General features: G+C 36.3%; 1 protein-coding gene across 2 annotated transcripts in view; it reads left to right on the forward strand.

The window, feature by feature from the left end:
• LOC140160558 (carbohydrate sulfotransferase 14-like) overlaps positions 1-20,523 on the forward strand; it is a 56,595-nt gene extending 36,072 nt beyond the window's left edge. For both annotated transcript variants that reach the window (XM_072183802.1, XM_072183801.1), the window contains exon 2: positions 12,699-20,523. In XM_072183802.1, the coding sequence (XP_072039903.1) occupies positions 12,699-13,544 (846 nt within the window). In that variant the 3' untranslated portion in view covers positions 13,545-20,523. The remainder of the gene's footprint in view (positions 1-12,698) is intronic.
• Positions 20,524-21,873: the final 1,350 nt, after the last annotated feature.

Genomic DNA, 21,873 nt, shown 5'->3' on the forward strand with positions numbered 1-21,873 from the left:
GAATGTGCTCGGAGACACACGAGCGTGTTTGAGATGTATAGTCAAGCCTCAAAATAAACAGATCTGGACCAGGAGCGACACATTTGGAAAAAAGCAGCTCCTGGTCCTGAGATTTATATCTAGTGAACCAGGAGCCATTTTTAAAGAGCTCAGAGTCATTTAAATTTCAATTGTACACAATCAATACAAAACCTGCTTTAATTACCTGGCTCTATTTAAAAAATGTAGAGCCTGCTTCATATGATTTTGGTGCGGACAAGGAGCCAAATTGTTATGACCATTATTTGGGTAAATGGCTCCTGGGTGCCTGGTTATTTTGAAGCTTGTGTATACATGTAGTGCATATCAAGCTCTCAAGTCACTTTTCGCTCTTCATCATATAAACTCAACCCAGAAAGTATCGAAACGATTATAGATGGTCAGATATATCGGGAACTGAAATATATAGCAAAAACTTATTTAATGTATATAAAGCGCAGCTTTCTCCTGCGCATTTTGAGTTGCGCATTTTGAGTTATGGGCGCTTGAGTGGCTTCAAGTCGGATTTTGAAAGAGGTATCAAAATGCGCAGCCTGAGAAAGCTGCGCTTTATATACATTAAATAAGTTCGTGCTATATATTTCAGTTCCCGATATATCTGACCATCTATAATCGTTTCGATACTTTCTGGGTTGAGTTTATTAAAGTCCCATGTATGGCAGTTCTTCACAGTTCTCCGAGATCACTCCCATTAGCCTTTTCGATGTATGGTGGAGACAATTTCAAAAATACTTCGTGGAGCGCCATTTTATTGTGTTAGCCTCTGAAGGCTATAAATGGAGCTTTAATAATACCCGTTCCAGGGAGGCTATTATGTCTCAATGCAATTCAGGTCCTCCGTTTGTTCCAATCAGTTCCATGAAGATTTCAAATGGTGTCGACACATAACATTAACATATAAAATTAAGTTTGGTAAAATTGTATGAACATAAATATCATGCCTACAATTTTCCAGAATTATCAAAACATTTACCCTAATAAATTTAAGTTGATTGTGTATTTTGCATATCAGCAGATTGTGGTGGTGGACATATTTATTGTTATTAACTAAACTACTAAAGTTATGATTGATGTCAAGAGTATCTTTCCTTCCCCATCGTTATCCTGTTTTGAGGCCAAACACTAGTGACCTGGTTTCACTTAAGTACTTTCACTCGCTATCAGCCAAACGGAGCTCCTGGTCTCGTTTTAATAGCATACAAATTACAATGTAGTTTGTACCTGAGTAACAGAGAGAATTTTAGAAATAAATCTGGAACTTACTTTTTACACAGGATCTGTGCCTTTTGCAACCTTGCAACTTTGCGTCTGGAACCACCAGACTTCATCAGACAACTGACCGGTTGGACTGGTCACATGACAAGTCCGACGGGTCAGTTACTTGATGAAGTCTGGTGAAGCTGAGACAAGATGTTTGGTGGTTCCAGACGCATCGTCGAAAAGTTGCAAAAAGTAAGTTCATTAACAAAGTTGCAGAGTATTTTGTACCCAATGCACTCAAATAAAATGTCATAAATGTACAGGTCAAAAGCTTCAAAGAACTACATGATATGTCATGACGGATCAGCATGTACGTTTGATCATCAGACCCTGGAAGACATAGTTTGATTTAGGTCACTCTGTAAACTGAAGAGATACGGCGGCTTCCTCAAGATATGAAAGTTACGAGATCTGATCTTAATTATTGGTGTCAACAGGGAAATCTAAGGCGCGAGGCCAAAAATTTTATAAAACAAAAAATACATTTTAAGTTTGTGGAAACCCTGCGGCAGTAAAACTGCTAAAGAATATCATTGCGGTAATATTTTACAGCTCTACGCAAATTTAACATCATGAAACAAAAGATGTTTGCTGTAATATTATAGAAAGAGGAGGTGTTACTGGTGATATTATGTTTTAAGATAAAAGATTAACTTTGTGGCCACAAAATTGAAATGCTGAAAGCAATTTAGAAATAATAGTAGGTCAAAGGCACCAGATTTGGTGTGCGATAAAATTATGTTGGAACCCGAGGCGTATAGGTTATTATGAGACAAAAGGTTTCATTTGTGCAGAAATAATGTGGGCCACAAACGTTTGCCAAAATTAAGTAAAGATATTTTAGAGTGTAAACTGCACTCGAGTTTCCCTCAATCGCCTGAATTGTCGCCAAACTTGAACTCTATTGTTCATTATTTCAAATTAATTAATATTAAATTCAATCTTGGTCATTTTAGGAATGTACAGTCACTGTTACTTAGGAGCAGTGCTATATATGAATGATTCTATTCCGGGGGAGCCCAAAATGTTTGTCCCCATGGGCAATTGTAGTGATCTTATCAAAATCATCTTTATCTATAATCATGATAATGGCATGGCATGATATTGCCTGCATATTTGAACATTTCCAAACCATAAATAATAATGCTACACGTGTAAAGTTGTCCCATGTCCCTTTAATAAGGGGGTACTACACCCCTGTCCAATTTTGTGCCTATTTTTGTTTTTTTTTCCGTCGTTTAAGGGCAGTGTGTACATCTAGGAGATGGACATAACATTAGAAAAGACTACAACTACTGCACTGGAAATTCAGCAACTCAAAGCAAGTATAGTTATTGATTTATTGATCAAATATTGGTTTTCCCTCATTGTTGACTGTAACTCCACAACTATTGTCTGTGCTGTAATAAAATTTCCAGTGCAGTAGTTGTAGTCCTTGCCCCTATAATATACATATCTTACTTGTCACCAATGCGCTTTAATTTTTGAGAAAAATGCAAAAATAGGCACAAAATTGGACAGGGGTGTAGTACCCCCTTTAATTGTGTACCAATACCAACATTGCTTTATCTACCCTAATTTGACCTCACATTACCAACAAAGGAAGAGGCTTACGCATCATACACTGGAACATGGAAACATTTAAACATTACCAACTAGGGGCAAGGACTACAACTACTGTACTGAAAATTCAGCAACTCAAAGCAAGTATAGTTATTGATTTATTGATCAAATATTGGTTTTCCCTCATTTTTGACTGTAACTCCACAACTATTGTCTGTGCTGTAATAAAATTTCCAGTGCAGTAGTTGTAGTCCTTGCCCCTATAATATACATATCTTACTTGTCACCAATGCGCTTTAATTTTTGAGAAAAATGCAAAAATAGGCACAAAATTGGACAGGGGTGTAGTACCCCCTTTAATTGTGTACCAATACCAACATTGCTTTATCTACCCTAATTTGACCTCACATTACCAACAAAGGAAGAGGCTTACGCATCATACACTGGAACATGGAAACATTTAAACATTACCAACTAGTGCACGAGATCAAATTAATGATGCTTAATCGTTATTCTTAATATATCAATATAACATAAGGTCCTGGCAAGCCCTCTCTGACATATATAAATTTCCTCCAGTTCTTCATCGCTGCTCGGCCCGATGGCCGCTTCGAGGCTTCGCGGCCGGCCGCTTGACGGTCACCCCCTGGAGGAACTGGAACCAGTTCTATAGTCCCAGGGAGATAAAAACGAAAGTTGCACAAACATTACAATATCGTCATCGATCATCGCCTTATTTATTTTAAAGTAGTAGTTTGTCTGCCATTCATGTGTCAGATAAGAGTTCTTCCTGTATACAAGATAAATAAGAAAATGTTCTCATACTCAACCCCGGGTTTAAGCAACGTGCTGGCTGAATTACAATTTTTGGACATGTCGGCCTATAGTGCTGAAAAAGCATGCAGGCATGACGTAGTGGTAGAAAATCTCATTGGGAAAATTGCCAAAAATTGCTTGTGCCTCCCCCTCCCCAATCAGGCTCGATCATCATGATCATGTATAGGCATATACTATGCAGCAATTTGAAGTTCAAATCGAGATGTCCAAGTGAATAGTGACTGTGAAATTGTCCCAAGCGAACCGGTTCAGGTTAGTCCATACAGGACCAACGCAATATTTAGCACCATAATCAACGCCGTCAGGCGTTGGTCCTTACACATTGGGTCGCTACCCCCAGCAGTGCACCCTCATTATAATAAACAGTGACCAAAACCAAACCAGTCGATTAGTTACGTCATGAATCCAAATATCGAAAATAGCCCCGCCCACCATTCGGGCCATCATTCAACCGCATCTATTACATAACGGGGACTCTCAAGTCATCTCAAGTACTTGGTATCTCAATCGATTGATTTTGATAATGCAAAATTGAGGTCGCTTACCAGTGTAAATCGGGCTAGTATGAATTAAATGAAAGTTTTTTGTTGCTATATCAGTGCAGAGATAATGTAGGCCTAATCAGTGTTAACAAAAAGTCATTTGTATGATTCTAGGTTTGTTTTCTTATTTATTTAATATTGTCACATTTGTCGATAGGCCTAACCGTGATACCATTAGAAAAGCTAAAAGAACATTAATCATGTTAATTCTATACACACCGTTTATTTGGAACTGAACTTTGATTTATTAAAGTCATAATGTACGATCTTATATAAATATGAATTTGGTTAATTTTTTTCAAACCTGATTTTTTGGCATATTTGTAATGTATACACATGTCACACCTAAATGGAATCAGCCAAATTTGTTGTGTTTGTAGGTAAACAGAGCAAAGTTCGACATAAAGTCATAATTCAAGAATAATGACTTTATGACCTCCTATAGAACTGCGTGTTAAACGGCCAAAATAACAAGCAGTGTTTACCTCGTTATTTCAGCTCAAAATGGACACAAACCATTCCCGATAATTAGGGCCTATTACTGGTATTATTTCAGCATTTTGAATATATAATGACAAATTTAAAATTTGAAGGAAATCGTACATTAAGGTAAGGCTTGCCAGGTGAAAGTGATTTTTGTAAATACTGGTCAGAAAATGTTCATATTCGGTCACAATGTGGGACAAGATAATAGAATTGGAAAAAAATAGATAAAATCAGTCATGCATGGCGGTTGCCATGCATACAGCGGCCATATTGGATTTTTCAAATATTACGCTTGCGCGCAGTTTTATAGTAACTTCATGAAGTCCAATTTCTATGAACTTTGGCACAGTTATTCAGACTAAATCAGTCTAACAAACAATGAAGAGATTTTGCCAGAAAAGTGTTGCTAATTACCTTAATGAGCTCGTTAATTTTGAAATTTGATGTTTTCCCGCCAAAATTTGAAGAAAAGTATCCATATTTAACGACTTGAACAATTTTTCAAAAAAATCTCTTCACTGTTTGTTGGAATCAATTATTGTGAATAACTGTGCCAAATTTTATCAAGATCTGATGACTAGAAGTATTTCAAAACTGCGCGCAAGGGTCAAAAACCCGAAACTTAACATTTTGCGTAATTTGCATTTAAAGTCTAGAAACACTGAATTTTAAAAATTTGGTAAAACTATTCAACTTATCAGATGTGAAAGTGTCAAATAACATGTAAGTGTTGTTAATCCCTGCAAACTAGTCAAAAATTTCGACAAAATGTACCTTTAAATAACTTAATTCTACTAAAATGTTAAAAATTGCCACCCAAAAACAATAAAATGCATAAAAAATTCAACGCATGTTAAAGCATAGGAAAACCGACTTTTTCGTCAAATTTTGCGTGCACAAATTTAACTTACTTGGGCGCCATTTCTAAACCCGAAATCGGATTTCAATGGAACAAAAAGCATTTGAAAACTAATAGTGTACATTTTTAAAATATAAGAAAACCTTCAAAATACCACTTTTACCACTATTTCCTGATTTCACCTGGCAAGCCTTTTTTTAAAAGCCTTTAACACCTAACTGGAAATAACAGAGTGAGTAAAATAAAATAAAAGGCGATACAACTCGCAAGTACTGTTGATATTTCAAACGCATGTGAAAAAAGGAACGGAAAAATCACAGTATATTTCTTTAATCCCGAAGACATGAAAGGGCATGTGATTACTATTTGAATTTAGGGTTTTGATTTAAACTATTTTAATATCAAATCTTTAAAAAAAAACATGGTCTTTTCGTTTTAACCGAGGGGCATGGGATTCACCACTTTTAATTGATCAATCGAAAAATTAATTGATGATTTAATAAAATAATATAAATTTAATGTAAATAAATAATAAATATATATTTTCTTTATATAAATAAATGGATAAATAAATCAACATATAATTCGAATAAAATGAATAAAAACCATAAGCCTGATAAATGGCAATATGTAAATCAATAAACGATAAATGAATAATAAAACAAATACTGATGAATAGAAATAAATATATTAACGAATAATTAATTACACATTAGGTTAATTCCTTTTATTGAAAATAATAAGTTCAGCAAGTTCTTTCATTCCTTCCTTCCTTCTTTCCTTCCTTCCTTCCTTCTTTCTTTCCTTCTTTACTTCTTTCTTTCTTTCTTTCTTTCATTATTTAATACGGGCCTATAATTATATTTATTTCGTTTATCATCATTTATGTTTTATTATTCAAGTAAATAAATAAGTGAAACCCAAAGTTTTATGAAGCGTGTGTCCTCCAATTCTATATTTTTCTTAAACATGTTAAACGAATAGGCCAAGTATAACAATTAATAATAGAGGTTCTTCATATGACATATCATATACCGTAAATATGGCGGACTACTCAAATCCATTCAACAAAAGCATGAGTGCAATCTACCGAGACAGTTCGTCTCACATACATAACAAATGCACTATAACATTACGGCGAAGGACACCGGTTCAAATCCTTTGTTTGTAGCCAAACACTAATTTCAAGCACACAAAAATAGTAACGAATCGTGGTTAACCAGGACAATATTAAATGTAGTGATGACAAAAGGAACTGATTGTGTGCAACCTACAGGTCAGTGAACTGAGGGTAACTTCCGACCGAGTATTATAATAGCATTAACACATATCAACTGAAGAGGATTAATAATCAATTTCGTTACGCAATAATTGTGTCAATCCCAAGCTAGAAGCTAGTGTTCTGGTAGCAGGTAGGCAAGTTACACCTACTGACAGTTATTGATGATATTCAGTCAATCGGATTGGCTGAATATCATTAGTAGCTGTCAGCAGGCGTGGTTAATCAGTTTGACATTTCCCCCGACTTTCCGGGAAGGATTTGTCGAATGTAGAAGGACCCACGCCTGACGGCGTGGACTATCGTACTAAATGGAGCGTGGTCCTCCTTGAAGGACTAGTTCAGGTTGACGTACAAAAACAGGGTCAGTTCTATTATGTGCAAATTTGCCCTGTAACGACGTTTAAACCCTGAATAAACTTTTAAGAACAAGTGTATTCAGTAGTATTTGTGTAACTTGCAAAGTCCTTTTACACATATCTGCCTGAGGTACAGAATGTGTGTGCACAAAATTACCAAAGAAATCACCGTAATTGACACTTGATTGCTTTGGTTCTGTACGGTATGTGGCCATTCAACCGTACCAAATTATTCGACCTGAAACATTCCAGGTGTGTCGGATTTCAACTCGAAAATCACATCAAATGAAATCGACTATTACCTTATCATAATTGCAAAGTTTAAAAAGACATTTATGTGAAATGCAGGAGATGACATTAAAAAATAGGTCAACGATTATGGGCCTAGTTGATTAAGTTCAATTTCATGTTCTATTCGCAAGCAACGAGAAATGAGATCTTCGGTCGGAATGTGTCGTGTACCTGTGGAAAACATTCACCTCAAATGGTCGAACCATGCATGGTCGAAGTCGTAAAGCGCGGGCTCAAAAAGGCTGCAATCATGCTGAAATCAATACAGTTCTCCTTATTTCCTCGATCAATTCTGTGATTTTATATAATGACCTTTTTGATGAAGATTGTGTAGCATTATATTATGCCAGCATGCATCAGTAACGTTTTAGAATAATAATCATTTTAATCTTGATTTTATGAGATAATAATATTATGAGTAAAATTTGGCTCATTTATCACACCTGTCGGGTCAATGCGGGATGTAAATATTTTTTTTTTTTTTCGAGAGTTTTTCTTTCTTTTTCAGGAAGTCAAGAGTATGGCAGATGGCTCCCAACTTTTTCCCACAAGCCTCAGCTGATAGAATAAAATATTTAGGTTGGTCTGCAAAAGGTCCAGATTTCAAATTCAAACTTTGCCTCGTCACTTCACAATGATGTGAAAGATATGACAAAACAAAAAAATCTTAATGGTTAAAGAACAAACCTGCCAATGAAAATGAGCAATTTTTTCTTTTTTTTTTTTTTTCTTGTTCATGTCTATCGACCTCAACAATATGTAGAAGATGTTTTGGTATGTTATGGCGAATATCATAGGCCCATATAGGCAGAGTAAGAATATGGATCGGATACTGATATTGGACATACTTCTTTGTAGGGCCTACATGAAAACGAGATTGCAGACGATGTATAGGAAGAACCAGACTTAATGTACGATCTTTTAAAATTTTAAAAATGTTTTCTTCCAAAATGATAAAATAGTTATCATGCAATCATTATGAAAGTTCTCAATGCATTTGGACGCGAAAAACATTGGAAATTTGCAAAGAAACAACATCATAAATTTCACCTCTATCACTCGAAATATCTCGCATTTTTTGGATTAGGACGCCGAGTGCGGCCTCAGAGTTTAGTCTCCTTCGCAGCCAGTTTGGTTACGTTCCCACATATTAATTATCATAATCTGAAAAATTATGATAATAATATGTCGGACCAACAGAAAATCATCCCGTTTTACTAAAAATAGGGCGAATTTGTTTTTGAGGTTTTGAAAAAAATAAAGGTATATTCTGAAAAAAGATCGTACATAGAAAGGCTTTAACACGCCTGAAATCTAACAAGGCAGATGAATTACCGAAAAAGGTCAAAAACTATCAGTATATGCCACTGTTTTTTCTTTGTTGAAATTCGATGAGATATATCATGTCACTTAAGTTAGTGTACTATGGGTGTAATTTGTTCTTGTTATTTCTTTGATTAGATCGGACACTTTGGAATGCTTGGAGCGACGAACATGGGGCAGATTGATTTCGCATGCAACGCGTGAACAGATCAAAATCTACCATGTTTTTTCACATGTTTTCATGATCTACTTGAATTGAGCAATGAGCATATAGGCAAACAAAATGTATTGCCCTTTAATTTCCGACCGACCCAAAAAGGAAAAAATCTAGGGTCGCAATTATTTTTTCCATATTGAATTTTAATATTTTTGGTACAAAATTCGTAAAATGTGTTTCCTGCATGTTTAACAATTCGTACTGCCTGAGCCCGAGTCTGATATTAAAAAAACAGTCGTTTTACCGTCGTCTTTTGCGAGGAACTTGCGTTTGTTAATAATCGTCCCCGGGTAATCGTCTGTGTAAAATAAAATGTTTGCCCGACACTATAACATTGCAAGTATAGGGTCTATTTGCAATTTCAGCCAGTGTGTGAACATAAAAATCAAATGACTGAGTAAATGTAAACAGCAAGAAAATATCAATTAAGCGAATTTAAAGAACAGAACAAGCGTCACAAAAACTCAAAACAAACAACAATTAGCAAAGAAAGAAATCAATTTGTTTGATGGAGCTGTCGTCAAGAATCTCCGCCAAGTTCTTTTTAACTTTTTGCTTAGTTGACTTTTATTGTCGTCTTCACGTGTTAGCGCTAAAAAGTCAGTGCAATTGAATCTATTTATTTTGATACCCGTTACCAATTTTCCAGCTCCGATTATCATGGTAAATTAAAAGACTACTATCCTCAAAATGTGTATAGATCACGGATGGGTATTTCCATTATTGATTTTAATTATTTGTCGTCTTATTTTTAATAAAGTTCGTTTTTTCAACATTTTACTCGATATTTGCATTGCGTTTGACGTTTTACACACGGATATAAGTTGAAAATGGACTGACTTTTTAGAGGTTCGGTATATAACAGATTCACATTATTTGCTTTGATAAATACGGATTATTATTATTATTTATATTATTATTATTATTATTAGTGTTATTATTAGTGTTATTATTATTATTATTAGTGTTATTATTATTATTATTAGTGTTATTATTATTATTATTATTATTATTATTATTATTATTATTATTATTATTATTATTATTATTATTATTATTATTATTATTATTTAAGGAAAGCAAAAATTGCAAATAATTTATCCATTAAACCCAATATTTCAGATTAGCTTTTCAACGTAAATTCTTTGGAAAGATATGAAAAAAGAGAGTTAATTTCTATCACATGATAGTCGTGATAACACATGTTGATATGATTGTATTCAGATCAGGACAAGTTTATTTGTCTTTTGATGAAACGTACTGGAAGCTCAATATCCGAAACTCGTTACTGTTTTGAAAACACTCAGTCTTGTTATCGAGGGCTAAACTATGTAAAGCAAGTAACATTTCATGGAGGCTAAAATATCGTGTAAACTTTCATTAGGGACTGCTCAATATTTATGCGGGTGGGTTAGAGAAATGAAACAAATCGACAACAAAGTTTGTGTTTCACCCTTTCCTAATTTGCAGATTCCCCCTCAACATGCTAAAGGCCCCACAAAATTGTCTGATCCCCCAATCCCCCCCCCAAAAAAATCCATTCACTCCATATACAGTGGTATAATAGGCAATGAAAATGTGTGTGTGCATTTTTGGTAACCATCTGACCCGCCCTTTCCTATATCGGAAAGTTATTTATCTTCATCTCGGGATCATCGGACAATTATGATAAGTTCAACTTGACGAATTTTCCTTGGACAACATAAAGTTGTTCGTGTTCCCCAGACCCCAGCAAACTCAAAAACGTTTTAATAACATTTAAATGTCGGGTTTAAAGATCATGAGTATACGTTTTTAAAACGTTGTTGTAAAATATTTTGGGCAAACATTTTTGCAAAATAGTTTGTCAACGGTCACAGTTAAGTAACATTCTGTTATGTTTTTATTATTTATTAAAACGTTTTTACCGTTTATATAACCGTACATTTAAACCTTTTCTTTATAAACACGTTGTGTTTGCTCAACGTTTCTGGGTATTTATATATGATGCTTTTGGTGAGTTCATTACGAGAGGGCATGCTTTCCGATGGTGTTAGCTTGTCTGTCAAAAGCTGCGGATATATATATGACAGCTTCTATATCCGTATTACCATGATTTAATTATTACAGTTTATGTAATTTACACTTGGACCTTCTGAAATCATAATCTCTTCGGAGACATCCAAAATCTGACACCAGTTTCGGTTTTATATAGGCCTATAAGTGTCTAGATCATGCGCTTCTTCATTCGCAGGGTGCACTATTTTATAAAATTACTGTTGAATTGGGGAAATGTTTCTAAGATCTGTTTACTTTTAAGTAAACAGATCTTATATCTATGTGTATTTCGGCCCTTGACATGGTTGTCTATCCTGGGGGAACAAAGGAGGAGGCATGTCCCCTCACCTTTTGACAAATTTGTTTTTGTTCTTTTTAGTCACTTTTAGACAATTTAGACCGAATAGAATGTCCCCATGCTCACCTTTCTAGACGGATTGACTATATACAGTATGATCTTCAGCGCCAGCGCGGTACAGTGTTTGCAGAATTGTATACCAGTACGTCATTTGTGAGGGCAGCATACAGGTTTTGTGTCCGGGCAATTTGTATTCTCAAATAAGACGAAATATTATAATTGAGTCAAGGTTTTGGCCAGGGTAGCCCCAAGTTTCCATTTTCAGCAACAAAATATCAAGCATTTTTAGAAATATTCAAAATAATAACAAACAACTATATACCGTTAATTGAAATCATAGATAGAAAAAAAAATCGCTAAATTCCAACTCGATTTGACCTTTGAAACATTATTTAATACGAAGATGATTTGACTTTAGAGATTCGCGTCCCACACCGCTCTGCGAGCAATATATAATCTTATTCACTATGAAAATAAAATTACACACAGTTTTAGTGAACTTCATTATAGTACTTAGTATTCAACAGGGAACATGTTATACAAAGTTCTTGTTTTATTTGGATCGTATTCGGATGTGATGACCACCAGCATGCACTATCTAAATAAGACTGCAAATTCGTACTGATTGATGTCGTGCAGAGATAACTCAAAATAATTCTTGTAAATATACCATGCGCATGCTATAGGCATATATTAAAGGATGCTCTATGCTAAAGGCCTAGGCCTATAGGTTGGTCTATGGTTGGTCTCTGAATTGATGGTGCATAATTTTCTTGGCTTCGATAGAAACGGAGAGACAAATATTACATTGTGCGCGATTTAATCTTAAATTTCAGAAAGTGAGATGATAATATAGTAACAACTTTTTGTGGGAAGACGTTTAGTGTCGAAATCTTGTGGGGGAAAAGGTCATTCGGGTATTCCAAAGTGGACCCATTCCAACATCGCATTTGAAAGGCTACTATAGGTAAACTGATCAGTTTGCTTGCAGCAGGTATACTGGTATGAAGCACCGTGGGTATGAAGTAAATTAATATGAATGTCACAGTTGTTGAATAACTAGATGTCAATTGCGCAATGGACAATGACATTTTAACAAGTTTGCCGAATTTTTGCAAAACATGATCTTGATTAATTATGATTATCCTTTTTTCAGGTGTCAACCCACTAATTGCATGCTAAGTACAGAATTTTTCATTTTGTTTCTAATTTTCTCTACTTTTCTCCTTTTTTTTCTTCAAATTACAGATAACAAGATCCATTCGAAACGAAACCTACAGAACTGTGTGCGCAGCAGACGACATTCAAAGTCCACGTGACCTGACGTATGAGCAGCGTGACAAACTTTTTTCGCAAATTATTGTCGACGATGAGCGTAAATTCTTATACTGTTTTGTGCCCAAGGTGGCGTGCTCAAATTGGAAACGGGTCATCAAATACATGCAAGGAAGTTTGGATAACATCGAGAAGCAAATTAAAATGGACCACAAAGCCGATTTGGTTTTTCTCAAGGAATTATCTTACCATGAAATACAGTACCGTTTGTCAAATTATTACAAATTTATGTTCGTTAGAAATCCTATGGAACGTTTGTTGTCTGCTTTTCGCAATAAATTTGGTGAGGACATTGGAAATTACAGAAAACGATATGGTCCAACTATAGCGAAGAGATACCGCCAAGGGAAAAACAATTCCGGCAATTATGATGATATAACTTTTGAAGAATTTATTCGATTAGTAGTTGACACGGATGATGTTAACAGAATGGATCCACATTGGAGACCAATGCATGAGTTATGTCAACCCTGTGCTGTTCACTATGATTTTATAGGATCTTTCGAACATCTACAATATGATGCCCAATATGTTCTAGAACAAATTCGTGGTGATAGCGATGCTTATTTTCCAAAGAGACAAATGTATTATGATCCAACAACTAGAGACAAAATTGAAACAGAACTAGGCAGGATCAAACCTGAGTATCTACAACAACTTATAGATAAATATATTTTGGATTTTATTACATTTGGGTACGCACCACCAAAGAAACATAAATATCAAGGAAATGTGTTCTATAGCCCCTCATCACCATAACATTAGCAAGAGTATTATACGCGACCAGATTAATGCGCTCCGATCATAACAAAATTTTAACTCGCATTGAGGCCCATCTCATGAACAATTGTATCCTTTACAGTGGATAAATTCTGTGGCCCCATGCATGAACCTGATATCCCACAATTTCACAATGTTTGATTATGGACATACTAACTTTGTGCTAAAAAAGCAAATCCAGCTTTGCTAAAATACCCAACAGCCTGGATAACCAAAACTTTTTATCTATAGAGGGCAGTATTATTTTTCTCACATAGTAAACATTTCAAATTGATTTTTGTCACGTTTAAATAGTGTCAGTTTAGGATATCAGATTCATTCATAAAGCCACATAATTGCTCCAGCGATTTGAATTCTCAAAATGTGAGTCCTAGTGCCACATGGAATAGGCCTACTATAGTACACCATGTACACGACTTGTGAGGGGGAACGAGGCTGTCAATTTGGTCAAGCACCTTGAAATTCTGTCGCCATAGTAAAAGACATTATATCACTCATACATAAATTCTAGACAGTTCTTTGGTTGATTACCATTTATCATTTTTACTATCACCCTCTCCGTGTGATAGTCTTTACCATCATGTGCTCTGCCGTAGTGCGCCTGCGCCAAGCCGTGCGCTGACTCTTGGACTCGCCGATTTAGTTATGAGGTGGACCCCAAAATGTGAAGTATATCACGGCAAAACATGGTGTTATGTTGATGACAAAATGTATTTCCTACCTTAAATAGTAATAGAATTTATGCATGAGTGATATAAAACAAATATTAACCGTCTTAAATTCGTGTAATGGTCGAAATATAATCACTCAGTGAAAGATGGATTGTTCCATTCCACTCGCCGTTCCGGCTCGTTGAATGGAACAATCCATCTTTCACCTCGTGATTATATTTCGACCATCGCACTCATAGACAGTTAATATTTGTATACTATTGTGGAATCCTCATCATAGCGTGTATCATCAGTTGTCCAAAAAGACATAATTTTATAGAGTATCTAAAGAGGGCATTTTCAAGTTTTGGAATTTGTACTAGAGGGCGCTATTTTTGTGAAATATTCGCCTTTATCCGAAACTGTGAATAATGCTCTATGTGATTTTATTTGTATATCTTGAATTGTTGTCTTCATATTATGGTACTTTACAAAGCGTGTATGAATTATGTACTTCTATTTCCACCGTCTAATAAGACACCGCCGGTTCATACAAGTTTTAAAAAAAAATTACGTCGAATATTGGACGCAACACTTAGATACTATTCGTTATAATATAGTTCCATTCTGTTTCCAGTCACTTTTAATGATGGTTTGTTGACATAAAATCGGTATATCTCCCAGATAATCGAAGTCAAATAATTGATTTTTCGATAAACAGTCGTTAGAAAGTAAAAATGAATGCAAACAGATCAAATAACGAATACTTGTTGCATCGAATATTCGACGTCGAATATATGGACCTTTTCGGTAAATCCCATAAGCCTTTGCGAGTACACCGGAGATGTCGTCATTTGACGTCACGCCGACTTGTCACGCCGACGCCGGAGTAAATTACTATGTTCGCTAAACGATGTGCGCATTGGCGTGACGTGTACTGGCGTCAAATGACGACATCTCATGTGTACTCGCAAAGGCTTATGGGATTTACCGGAAAGGTCAATTGGCCCTTATCTAATAGTATGATTTGGCCTTCATTTCTAGTATAAATTGTAAGAGGTTTATAGTGTGTTGGTATTAAACTTATTTCGTTTAACATTGTTCAATTCCAGAAAGAGTGCACACCCCCTAGCCCCTATAGAGGAGAACATTGAGCTATTCCAGAAAATAGATGCACACCCCAACCCTTTTAAAGGGTCCAAACTTTGGCAACTGAAATTCCAGTCGTTTCCAAAAAGCAAACTTGAAAATCCAGTCATTTCTTTTACTGATACGTTACTCCTCTGTATAGGGGGAGTGAACTTATTTTCTGGAATAGCCCATTTTCAATAAACATGATAAAAGAAATGTCATCTTTTAAACACATCAAAAAAACAAAAAAAAGAGTCTCCACTCGGTATACGTTTGAGCGATGGGGGCGTGTCATTGATCGATAAGAACCCACTTCCAGTGTAGTCGATTCTTCAATGCAAATTTTTGGCATTGGAAACTTTTCATTGGAAACTATTCTTTGGTTCGCCTCAAGTTCGACAGTGACGTAGGTGCGTATTTTGCTGGTCGTAGTATCGAATTACATGCGTAAAGTTAATCTCGCAGAGCGTACGCACACGTGTACGCTTGCAGCGCAATTGCGAAAAAGCATTGGTGTCACTACCGAACTGGAGGTGAATCAAATGGAGACTTCATCTTTTTGATGTGTTTATCTCAGTGTGTAGGCCTATATAAATGGTGCCCTGTAACTATTGGAGAGAGTGAAACGTGCAGTAAAATACTTTTAGCAGAATAATTTGGAACATGGAAGCAATTTTGCAGTCTGCAACCGTAGCTGCTGTTAGCCATCCAACGCGATCTGTGTTCAGTGATGTACAATAAATAGCAGGTATTTACATATCTATTCCAGCTCCAATGACACCTCATTAATTTCCTGGACCTTTGGTAGATGTATATTGAATAGGTATTAGCATTTAATTTTGAAAAATCAGTATACCTGGGCTATAGCTGAGACGAATATAACTAAATTCGTCTCATGGCTATAGTGCCAGTTTTCATGCTCCTCCATAAACATGCCTAATCCTACCCAGAAAAATATGCATGAGGTGTCACTGGATTTGGAACAGATAAATAGACCCTGAATCGAACATGAATCTTGAATAGAACATGAATCGGCAGGGGTATAGAGTATCGAAGTGATGACGTCACAGAAAACTTTTTTTTGCATTTCAGCGTTTTGAATACCATGTATCGGTGGAGCATGATGAAAAAACATCCACAGTCCAAATTTGGTGGGAATCGGATCATGAGGGCCCGAGATATGGCCGCATGAATACCTAATTAGCCCCATTGAAATCAGTGTAAATTAGACTGGTTCATGCAAAAAAGAAAACTTTATGACGTCACACTTCGGCACTCTATAAAACAATATTGTGTACTGCATGTTTATTGCCATTATTATTATAATACAAGTACTTATAAGACATTTTGGGCACATCGTCATTTCCATGAGTTATGGAAATAGGTATCAAATTAGAAGTTGATTTTCTGCCGTCTGCCTCATTATACGTTTTAATTGCTCAACTCACATTCCATGCAATTGAGGGATTTTGTCCTCCCTCCGTTTCCCTTCTTCCCACCATGCATTATTCCAATGGTACATCCGTCACGTTCCGCCAACATCATCTATCAGGGGTGTATAGAATACGCGTTACATGGTTACGGCCATTTTGGCTGGTGCCTTCATAAGAGAAAGTAAATCTCCTCCCGCAATGTGTTGACGAATACTCATGGCGGACAATGACAGCTACTTTTTGGAGGCAAAAGAGCACGCCCACGTTTACATATAGGGTTTTCGACTGAAGAATGTTAATTTAAACGTAACATTGCCGGCATTCGTTTCACTCTCAAAAACTTCGTCAATACTAATGTCTTACACAGACGTTCACACCCCCTTGGAATAGTGCGTGATGGGAAGAATGGGAAAGGTCTTGTACCAATATACCATTTATACCATTCGCATCTGTCGCATAGCATTGCCTAGTCATATTTTATACTTCATCTTTTTGATAAATTCCCAATACCTTTGCATTTTTACCCCTACATATATCACATGCGGCCTTTGCGCACATCGTTATCTAGCTGTTACTGCGCAATTCCGTGCGCAATGATGATGTTCGTAACTGATGTGCACAGCGGCGGCGTGACCTAGTTAGGATTTTATCGCAAAGACTTTCGGGATATACCGAAATGGTGAATCATAATATTATACGAGTCGTGTTTTTTTTTAAATATAGCCTATATTTTGACACCGTAAAAATATAATATTGTAATTGTCGCCCTCATCGGTTGGCACAATCCAACGGGGTGGTTAATAGTAATCTGCACTGCGCATGCGTCACAATGATAAACAATAACGCGACAATATCCAAAGGAATGTTGAATAAATTATGTTTATGTGTAAAGACCAGCGCTTTAGCCACGCTTAAAATTATGTTTTCTTATGACCCTGAAAATGAGTTTGGACAATTTTTAGGAGGCTGATGAGATAATCGAATACATGTTTATTAAAAGTATTATTATTGCTCAAAAGAAAAGTTTTTTGAAGAGCAACATTATCCATTTGTTTCTGTGTTTAAATGTTGACACTGGTGTCGGTGTCGGTATTTGTAGCCAATTAATTGTGAAACTATTGTTATTTTACGTTCAAAGTATTGTGTAGATAAAAACATTTGAACTATTTACAAAAATAACGCACATAACCACAAATTGAAATTTTTGTGAGCCTCAGCACAGAAAAGGTCTACAAAGGTCTATCTCTTCTTCGGTTCTTTAAATGTTTAATATCGTTATGATTTTTGCAGAACGCCTTATACTATAAATTCGTTTTTTTTATTGATCAGAGTCAGATAGCATTAATCAGTTCCAGGGTTGAGAACCAGAAAGCCTCAACTCACAACCTCAACTCACAATCACATGCTCTCACAAAATGAGCATGAAGCCGGCAGTGCACTATAGAAGATAGTTACAGTCCATTTAATCATGACAAAATTAATCCTAACGCCCGAAGGTCTTTTTGGCGACTTGAAGGTAAAAAAGGGAGGAATAAAGAAAGAAAACAAACAAAGAAGTTGTTTGCTCTGGTCGGGATTCGAACCCGAGACCCCTCACAAGCCAAGCACCAGGTTGCCGACACGTAGCCACGGGTCTTACGTTGGCCGGGCCAGCGAATATATCAATGGCAATGGGCGATTGCGTCATCACACCCCGTGAGATGTACGCACGCACAGTGAAGTTGTTTGTAGTGTAATGTAGTACATGTACTCGGGGTTGTTGGGTTAAATAGTCATAATACAAAAGACACGCTGGCCAAAGCATGGAGCCATCCTAACATGTTTGGTATGATTATAAAGGGTACAAAATAAGGATGTCAAATCTAGAATATCTCAGAAAAATATTTTGTCAACTTTATGCTCATTTTGTGAGAACTGGTCATAGTGAATTAAGGCTTTTTGGTTCTCAACCCTAGATTTATTTATGCTCATTTTGTGAGATGTTATAGTGAGTTAAGGCTATCTGGTTCTCAACCCTAGAGTTATTTATATTTCCAACCCTAGAGTTATTTATATTTAATAAAAGAGTGAGATGTATTTATCGAACGTGGTTAGTGAGCTACAGAGGGCGGTATGCAGGTTTAGTTAACGGTGTCGTCTGATCCCTTGTCTCTACTTCAATATGATGCACGAACATGATTTTAACAAATCGGGCGTATTTTCACGAATTTAATAAATGAGGATTCAATTCAATTTTCTAAAAGCATTTTAATAGCCAATAGTTGTTCTTCTAACCGTGATGTGCCATTGAAATAATTATAACTGAATGACAACAGGATAGAACAAAATGTTATGTGCAATTTGTGCAATTCTTGTAGCTCAAAAATTGAGTTTAGAATGTAGTAATAAAGGTGAGTTATTGCGAGTTTTATTGGGAGATTGGATAAACAAGACACAGCGATAAGTGAAGTACGTTGCCTATAGGATGTTATAGGAACTAGTAAATTGTTTGTATATGTAAAAGGCATATCTCTAGGCAATAACTGCTTTAAACTAGCATCTTGTGGAAATTGCTGACAGGTTTGCGCCCAGCTAGCTATTAACCTCCTTGCTGTAACTGGCCTGAGGTCTGGTAACATGCGAAGGGAGAGCATTCCACATGCAGGCTGTAGCTGGTACAAGGATCTTTTATGGCTGACATTGTCTGATCACGGTGTTCTAGACTGCAAAGTCTACGGACCGTCGAAGCCTAGTATATCTGGAATTGGTGTGTTTGGAATTAGCTGACACTGGACCTTACTGGTAGAAAATGCGATGAAAAGGTGTTGCTGCTCCAACCATGGCAACTGTCCTTCGATGGTCTAGCAGATGAATACGGTGGTCTAGGAGCTCATCTCCGTTACCGGGCATTTTTTTCCAGTTTAGGCCGAATCTCCGGACCTTAAACATACTTGGTAAAGAGGTATAGCTTGCTAACCGTCGCAATTCGGCATAAATAACAACCAAAGCAAAAACCACTTAGCACTGTTATCATGGTGGCGGGAAGCAATATCGCCATTGGATTATGAAATCTTCACAAACAATTTCAAATGTGTAGGTGTTGTTAAAGCAAAATTATGTTATTCTAAAACCTCTGGGGTTGATTTTCAATTTGTAATAAACCGTCTATTTTGAATGGGCTGTCAGCCTGTAGTTTCGTCAGCCTCTTACGCCACGTATTGCGTGTGCTATACCACCTGGTTAAAATATCCGTTTGCAACATCGCCCTCTATAGTCAAGATATAACACAAAGGTATTCATCGTCCATGAGGGAAAATCTTCCCCATTTACAAAGGGTACACCCCGTCAGTCCGAACCACCGCTAGTCCGAATTTAAGCTTATCTAACGCTAACGCTAACCCTAACCCTAGCCCTAAACCTTACCCGAAACTTAACCATAACCCTAAACCTAACCCTAAAAATTCGCTAGCGGTGGTTCGGACTGACGGCGTTTCGGATTGACGGGGAGCCCCTTTACCATGTTTACAAACGCATGGTTCACTAATGTGTCTTAACCCAAACATCACACGACATGCTTATTTAAGATTAAGATTCCATCTGAGCAGTTTGTTTTAGATAAATAATATTTTCGGTAATACTATTAGACAAAAATATGTATCATTATTTTTGTCGTGAAATACATTTTTGATGTGATATTTTTCATACCAAATCATATAATATTCAGTAGTTGAAATTTATTTGAATAAAATGTCATTTTACTTTGAATGATTCTTTTGAGACGTGTGTTTGAATGTGTTGATTTGCGTGTATAATCTTAATACTTTGGTTTAATTTAATATTAAGCCTCGTGAATATGTCGAGGAGTTAATACAAGAAAGCGCTATCTGCAATAGCTGCCCTATACCAATTTGACAATTTCTGCATTCTATTTTATATACAATCTAACATATGACACCTATAGCAGCTATTGCAGATGGGGGCTTCTTGCACGAAACCTCGATTTCTGAGGGCCAGAGGGCCAGTATAGTTACCACTATAAAATGTTGCACCCTGATGTGGCACTAACGTCTTTATGTGGCGTCTTAAAGAGTTCGCATGTGTATGTCAGCGCTTTGAGAAAACGCTAGAGATTTGAAGCTGCGCTCAAATGAAATACGCAATGACGTCAGTGTCACACCAGTAGTGAAAAATGGCATAGTCAGAGGTAAGGCATTTCTTGACAAGCAGGCGTCGAGCAAATCGGCAAATTCGAAAATTGTGAATAAGTTACATCATGCCACAAAACAAGCCCATTGTTCCACCAACTTCACTTGTCCAACGAAGGAAAAAAGGATAACAACAACATACAAATGGCTGTTAATCAGTTTCCTTAATTTGTCTATAAAATAATGTTCATACATATCCAATTAACACTGATTTAGGGCAATAAATCTGGCCATAAAATGTCTTGGTTTGTCCACACATGTCCTGCTCAACAAAATTAGTCGGTGACGATGGCAAACATTGTATAAACTTCATCCACCCTCCTTCGAGTTCGATCAAAGTTCATATCTACTGTGATCAGTTGTGAGCTTACTCGATAGGAGAAGGGAAGGAATTTTACAGTTACGGTTTACAATGGTTTATGGAAATTGTGTATGGACCAAATATACAGAGTTACTAAACTATAACCATAATCATAATCCTATAACCTTTTACATATCGTTATTCCGAAGGACCGTTATTCCGAGGGTCGTTATTCCAAAGTTCCATTACTCCGAAGGGTAATTTCTCCGAATTTACAAGTTTCGTTATTACGAAGTGTTGATACTCCGAAGAGTAAATTTTACTCCGAATTTCGGAATTACGGTCCTTCGGCATAACGATCCTTACCATGAATTCGGAGTAATGACCCGTCGGAGTATTAAGCCGTGACTTTTCGGGATAATGAACCTTCGGAATTATGATCTGTTATAGGTTGTAGGATTATAGTTATGGTTTAGTAACTCTGTATATTTAGTCCCACGAATTTGGTCCATAACTGTAAAATCCCCCCTATCGAGTAAGCTCACCACTGATCACAGTAGACATAAGAGAGATTGCGATTTCCAAACGTAGACATCGGACGTACGTTGA

This window comes from Amphiura filiformis, chromosome 9 (assembly GCF_039555335.1).
Source record: "Amphiura filiformis chromosome 9, Afil_fr2py, whole genome shotgun sequence".
In the NCBI taxonomy this organism is placed as follows: domain Eukaryota; kingdom Metazoa; phylum Echinodermata; class Ophiuroidea; order Amphilepidida; family Amphiuridae; genus Amphiura; species Amphiura filiformis.